Raw genomic sequence first — 7,500 nt, 5'->3', positions numbered from 1 at the left:
GTGTCTATAGTCAAAATGTTATGCAACTGTTCTGTTTTCCGTAATCCCCCAAAATAAAAAGAGGGCAACTTAAACAACCTCGTCCCCGGCTGCTCGTTTGAATATCTCTCGCCTCTGCCACATAAAATCTGAGTTGATCTCCCGCAGCGAGGCAGAAGAATAACATCGATTTAACGCGTCTGTGATTGAATTCAAACAGTCGCTGACATTAATCTTTGTATTACACATCAACTCGCTGCAGGAAATTCAATCCTGAGCGGCTGCAGGTGTTGGAGCAGAACTAATGCAATGATATTCATTCACGTTTATTTGTTCTGGTTCTGGAGTCAACAAGAGCAAATCAAAATAATATATACGTAATCTTATTTGGTTACATCCTCATTATTTGACTTATTGCGGAAATATTGAATCGGTTTTCTCCAGTTTTGCTCTGCAGAGATCTTCACTTATCGATATGATTATTTGTCGTAATGATTGTTGATGATCACACAGCACGCTGCTGCTTGAAGTAGAAAAAATTGATGATTTAAAATAAAAGATCAATATGATTTGTATTATTTTATTTCCTATTTGGTCAATTCTTGATTGATATTGCTTTGCTCAAATTGTTCTGATGTTGTTTTGGTCTAAAGAAACATAAAAACCATTAACTTATGTCATAAAGACATAGTTCTTCATCCAGTTTAGTAGATTAGCACAAACACATTTTTTTTCACGATTTTATAGAGAGGCCGATGAAAGAAAATAATAAAATACATATCTAATACTTCTCTGGGCTCTTTTGGGGGCAGTAATAAAAGATAATAAAATATACCTTCAATCGTGAATAAGTGGTAAAGACACGTGAGGACGGCACCGCGACGTACAGCACCAAGGAAAATATGAAACATAAACGTGTTTTCATAATCATCACAAACAGACAACACTGAAAAGATGAGTCATTTGACATGACGGATGCTTCCGGGGACGGAGATCTGTGGGATCTGCTCGATTGAAGCTCCGTCGGTCGGGAAATCGCCTTAATTTGTTGTTTTAGAGGAGCTGAATAAAATCCTGTCAATAAACAGGAGCTGCTCTCTCACACACACACACACACACACACACACACACACACACACACACACACACACACACACGGCAATCAGGCTCAATTGAGAGCATTTCCTGTGTTTCATAAGAATCTTGAGTGATTTTTCCATTACGTCCTCAGAGGCAACCTCTGTGCACTGTGACAGCTAACCTCTCTCTCTCTCTCTCTCTCTCTCTCTCTCTCTCTCTCTCTCTCTCTCTCTCTCTCTCTCAGCTCCATCCCTCCATCCACATGTTCCTGACACACACATCTGCTCGGACACACAAACTGTTGCCACTGGGGTATCTGAGGATATTGATATTAACACGCTGGGTAATAAAACTTCATTGTTTTAGCTCTGCACTGACACTTTTGTCCAAAGCGACCTTCAACTAGTCCTGTCACGATAATTACGTCATCGACTTATCGTACGATACATGAATAAGAACCCAATAATTTTTATTGACCTCAATAACAGAAATAACATCTGTTTCTCTTCGTAATCAATGATTCTAGTGGTCGATAAAATGTCGGAAAATATGGATTTCTTCGTCTTTCTTCACATTGCTTCTTTTGTCTGAGGCCTAAACTCTGAATAACATTTCTCTCAGCAGCAGCGACACACACATCGTGCAGGACCAATGAACTGCGAGCTCACGCGATTCAGAATCAAAAAATTTAAAAGAAATGACGATAATATTGTTTATCGCGATAATTTCTGGGACGATATGTGGTGCAACAAAAAGCAGTTATTGTGACAGGCCCACCTACAATCATCAGTCTTAGGCATTAGGATTTTAGCCATATCCTGAATTGAATGAAGAGGAGGGAGGGGATGAAGAGGAGGGAGGGGGTGAAGAGGAGGGAGGGGAGGAAGAGGAGGGAGGGAGAGGATGAAGAGGAGGGAGGAGGGGGTGAAGAGGGAGGGAGGGGATGAAGAGGAGGGAGGGGGTGAAGAGGAGGGAGGGGATGAAGAGGAGGGAAGGGATGAAGAGGAGGGAGGAGGGGGTGAAGAGGAGGGAGGGGATGAAGAGGAGGGAGGAGGGGGTGAAGAGGAGGGAGGAGGGGGTGAAGAGGAGGGAGGAGGGGGTGAAAAGGAGGGAGGAGGGAGGAGGGGGTGAAGAGGAGGGAGGAGGGGGTGAAGAGGAGGGAGGGGATGAAGAGGAGGGAGGAGGGAGGAGGGGGTGAAGAGGAGGGAGGGGATGAGGAGGAGGGAGGAGGGGGTGAAGAGGAGGGAGGAGGGGGTGAAGAGGAGGGAGGGGATGAAGAGGAGGGAGGGGATGAAGAGGAGGGAGGAGGGAGGAGGGGGTGAAGAGGAGGGAGGGGGTGAAGAGGAGGGAGGAGGGAGGAGGGGGTGAAGAGGAGGGAGGGGGTGAAGAGGAGGGAGGAGGGGGTGAAGAGGAGGGAGGGGATGAAGAGGAGGGAGGAGGGAGGAGGGGGTGAAGAGGAGGGAGGGGATGAGGAGGAGGGAGGAGGGAGGAGGGGGTGAAGAGGAGGGAGGGGGTGAAGAGGAGGGAGGAGGGGGTGAAGAGGAGGGAGGGGATGAAGAGGAGGGAGGAGGGAGGAGGGGGTGAAGAGGAGGGAGGGGATGAAGAGGAGGGAGGAGGGAGGAGGGGGTGAAGAGGAGGGAGGGGATGAGGAGGAGGGAGGAGGGAGGAGGGGGTGAAGAGAGAGTTGGGACATAATGTTCCCAAAACACTTGTTGTTCATCTTTTTCTGGTCAACAAAGTGGGTCAGAGAGCGAGAGACACATAGAGAGAGAGAGAGAGAATCAGGTAGCTGAGTCAAGAATGAACACGCAGTGTGTGTGTGTGTGTGTGTGTGTGTGTGTGTGTGTGTGTGTGTGTGTGTGTTCTGTCTCATCAGCCCGACAGAGAAAACTATGACTCAAGCATTAATCTCAATGCTTGTGAACATCAGCTGGAGTCAGTTTGTGCTTTAAACTTCAGAATCATAATAATATTTCATTGTATTTAAGGTTTACTAACATTTTTTCCCCCCACAACCGTTCCTGAAAAACTGTTTAAACTAATCCACTAGTTTAAATGTCCAGTTGAAACCACCGTCCAACGAAGAAAACGTCAACTGCCCCACAAACAAAAAGTTGTTTCTTTTATTTCGTCATTATCCTCTTCAGTCGTTAGTCGACATGAGAGCGGCCAAAACATCTGTGTCGCCCCCTGGTGGCCGGTCGGGCTCCAGAGGAAACACGACTGACACTGTGACGGATTTTTTTACAGTTCTTTCGGGATTCGCTGTAAAATAAAAGAAGAAATTTGTGTTTTTCGAAGTTCTTCTGCCATTAAAACTTTCATGAGCGTCTGTCAGACTCTGGGTGGAGTCACGTCAAAACTCGAATGAGGCCAAAACCAATAAAAAAAAAAACCCAAAACAATAAAGCCGTGGGAGTTTTTGGCTTTAAACCTGATGACTAATGAGGATTAAACTGTGCCACACACGTACACGCACACACACACTTCATTCATAAAACCATTGTAAAAGAACCCGAGGGAACAATGTGTCCTGGTCCAACCGGCTCCAGCTCGACTGGACATCTGTTGATCTGAGATCATGTCGCCGAAGCAACAACAACAACAACAAAAATTAATGTTTTTCACATCCTCCATCTATAAACTATGCAAAAAAAAAAAAAAAAAAAAAGGTTAGGTGAACTTTTTGTGCCTAAAGTTTTATGCATCACCTTGTTGATGTTCCATGATATTCAGCAATGTTCACATCGCTTTGTGAAAAAGAGGCTTGGATAGAAATATGACTACTAACACACACACGCACACGCACACGCACACGCACACAGGTTGCATGAGGTCGAGAAGCCAAACACTTGAGTAAAGACCTCAGATTCACGGAGAGGAAACAGCGGCGAAGAAGAAGAAGTGACTTTTGTTCCCCCTCAGTTATTTCTGGGAGCAAACAGCCCGAAGCTGCAGCGTCCGTCACAATGGTGTTTATGATTCACGCTGCGTGTTTGCTATTGGTCCACAATGATATTTTGACCAGAGGTCGGCACACACGGATCGCGGTACCTGGCGGTGAGGTAATCTCCCCCCGCGGACCGGCCGCCCCGCTCCTCCAGGGGTCAACGGATTCGTGGTTTCGTAACCAAAAAGAAAAATATTATCTGACGAGAACATTCAGCCCTTTGTTTTTTATTCATTGTGATTCAACACGAGCAGAACACACACGCGCCACAAATGTCTGTTTTGTGTTCAAATCACCTTCTGTCAGTTAATTTCCTGCAGGATTTGAACCAACGACAGTGAAACAACCGGACTTCTGTAATCTCCGTGTGACAGATGTTTCTGCTTCTGGTCCGGGCCCCGATCGCTCCTCTCTTTCTCCCGATCGCTCAGATATAATTTTGTGCCCTTCGCAAAATATCTATTTTCCCGTGCATCCGTTTCTCAAGTCGCTCGCTCAGGACAGAGGCACAAATACCACGCCACAGTAACCACGGTAACACACGTACAGTATGGTAAGTGGACTGTATTTATATAGCGCTTTTCTAGTCATAGACAACTCAAAGCGCTTTACAGGAAAGTCACATTCACCCATTCACACACATTCATACAGCGCTGCTATTAACCACGCATTGTTCTGTCACATTCATACTCATTCATACAGTCGGAAGAGCCGTCAGAGGCAAGTTAGGGTTAAGTGTCTTGGCCCAAGGACACGAGGGCGTTGGTGGACGAACGACTCTACGTCCTGAGCGTCTGTATGTGCCTGAGCAGACGAGCGCAGGGATTAGAAATTGCCCCATGACGCTGCACTTTGACAAAATCTATGAAGCTACATTGCTTTTGAAAATGACTTCCTCGCACCCTGAACATTCAACCTAAAAACCGAGCTATTGCTACATTAGCACCCTAACGAACGAGATGGAACTTTCCCCAATTTCTTACTTTGGTTTTTGTAAAAATTTGACACGACGATTCACCGGCTGATGGACACAAATCACACGGGCCGTTATTCTGAGAAACCTGCTAACACACACACACACACACACGCACACGCACACGCACGCACACACTCACACTCACACACACACTCTCACACACACACACACACACACACACACTCTCTCACACACACACATACACACACACACTCTCTCTCACACGCACGCAGGCGACTGTTAGGGCGACTCTAAAGTGTCGGGGGAAAGAGGAGCGACGAGGAGGGATCTTATTCCAGAACAGAAGACCTGATGTTGTGGTCGGACACGGAGCATCTGGGACGTTTGTGCCACAGAAGCAGCACATTCCTGCCCCACGGTGCAGATTCCCGTAAGAAAGTGCTCCTCACTTATCTAATTTAACAAATGTTCATTAATTCCGGGAAAATCTCAGTTGGTGTTTATTTTTCCTTCATCTCGGAATTCTCGTATGTCCTGTAACGGAGACGTCGCGTCGCGGCGGGACGCTCTAAATCAAATAAGCTGCATTTTCACGCTTCGCGGTTTTCAAGGCGTAAAGTTTGAGTCACGGATGATTACATTAGCTGTAATAATGTACTACAGCTTGAAGAGGAGACATCATCCACATGACATTAACACAAATCCGGTGAAAAGGAGAAGAAGAAGCAGATTTGCGTAGAGTCCCGGGGGTTTCCCAGCTTCTCCCGTCACATCAGTGGAAATCGTCATGATGTCAAAGGTCAAAGGTGTCAAGGAGGATTCATAGGACGTAGGAAAAGAGCATCCGACTCCACTGACACCAAACGACGTCGCCATGCGACACATGACGAGGGTGTCAACATCTATTCATTACTGAGGTTGGAGTTGAAATAAAAACAATAATCTAGGCTACGAAACTGAAAGGAAAAGGTTGTGACCTTCAGGGATGTTTTGCTTTCGCTCCCGTCCACTCACATTTAACGCCATGGCAACGCGTGACATCAGATGAAAACGGTCACTTACACGATGACGTCTCTCTCCGGGTCATTTTGATTTGTTCTGTGATTTAATCGTTTGCGCTCGTTCACGGCGAGTCACGTTAAATATCGCTGCCGCAATGAATTGTGGGGCGTCTTTATCTCCTTTCCTCTCCCATAGGAAGCTCCAGTGTGGCCTTCGCTAGCGCAGATAGGACAGGAAGCACTGAAGCAGCGTGGTTCACCTGTAAATGACTCCGTGCCGGTGCAGGAACATCAGGGCGGACGTGACCTCGGCGGCGTAGAACCGGGACCGGGCCTCGTCGAACTTCCTCGATCGCTGAATCTGGAACATCAGGTCGCCTCCGTTCACGTACTCCATCACGAAGAAGAGCCGGTCCTGGAGAGGGAGAGAGACGGACAGATGGATTTCAATCTGTTCGTTCTTTAATTTAAGCTTTTTATATAAAACGAAAATTGCGATTCCTCGAGTCCAAAGTGAAAATCAATATTACACATTATATTAAATAGGTTCTTCCTCACGTTATTCTGTGTCAGTGAACTCGACCACGTTGAGAGAATCACACTGTTTCTCTGTTCAGATTTCATTTGATGTTAATAATCCGAGTATTAGCTTCAATCACACACATCGATGAAAAGAAAAGAGATTAGAATAAACCCACTTTGTATTAATGAATCTGACTCTCCAGTACAATGTGACCTCTACAGATATTTTAGGTACAGGTACATTTTCAGTATTAAAAATTTTACCCCATGAACGTCAAAAGAAAAATGTTTAGATATAAAATTATAGCTCAGGTAGAATTTTTGTTCACTTCAAACATCATTGACTTTTTGCGATGTTGAGATTTCAAATGGCTTTTGAGAATATCATAATTTACTGACATCAATAAAGTTCTATCCAGTCTTTTGTCCATATGACACATAAATTTAAATAAGTTTCACAAATTCAAGGAAAAAAACCAAAAACAATTTTTTCCCTTCTTTGGTGTAAAATAAAAAAATGACTGTGACCGACGATGATCCTCTCCACTCCCATAGGAGCCCTTCCTGTCACGCACACACACACACACACACACACACACACACACACACACACACACTCTGTAACACGCCCTCCGAGCTCTATTCTCTTGGTACTGAAATTGGGCTCAGAGGAAAAATGAACCCCTTCCTGAATTCCAGCTCACTTTCTTCATATAGGAAACCAGTGTGTGTGTGTGTGTGTGTGTGTGTGTGTGTGTGTGTATGATATAAACAGCTCCGTATATAAGAAAGCAGGACGAGTCCCTGCGAGCCATTGTGTGAGCCCTCAGGGTTCAGATGTTGGCAGTCGGTGTCACAAACACAGAATGTACGTACGCTTATGAACCACACGTACATGTATGTTACAGTAAACATGTTCCCGTGTTCACGCATCTGCAGCCTCAGCGTGTTTGTGACATGTGAGTAAGAGAAGCCCTCGAGGTCGGGAGGTGAAGTTCACAAAGGTCGAACCTCAGTTACACAAAGTGTAA

The 7,500-nt window shown here is 45.5% G+C and overlaps 1 protein-coding gene across 12 annotated transcripts in view; it reads right to left on the bottom strand.

The window, feature by feature from the left end:
• The window catches only part of LOC118283545 (protein kinase C epsilon type-like), a 63,470-nt gene that overhangs the window by 3,665 nt on the left and 52,305 nt on the right, over positions 1–7,500 (bottom strand). For all 12 annotated transcript variants that reach the window (XM_047335070.1, XM_047335067.1, XM_047335068.1 and 9 more), the window contains one exon: positions 6,208–6,362. In XM_047335070.1, coding sequence (XP_047191026.1) covers positions 6,208–6,362 — 155 coding nt within the window. The remainder of the gene's footprint in view (positions 1–6,207; positions 6,363–7,500) is intronic.

This window comes from Scophthalmus maximus, chromosome 10, assembly GCF_022379125.1.
Source record: "Scophthalmus maximus strain ysfricsl-2021 chromosome 10, ASM2237912v1, whole genome shotgun sequence".
Taxonomy (NCBI): Eukaryota; Metazoa; Chordata; class Actinopteri; order Pleuronectiformes; family Scophthalmidae; genus Scophthalmus; species Scophthalmus maximus.
The sequence above is the reverse complement of the archived record's forward strand: the minus strand, read 5'-3'. Positions and strand labels throughout refer to the sequence as shown.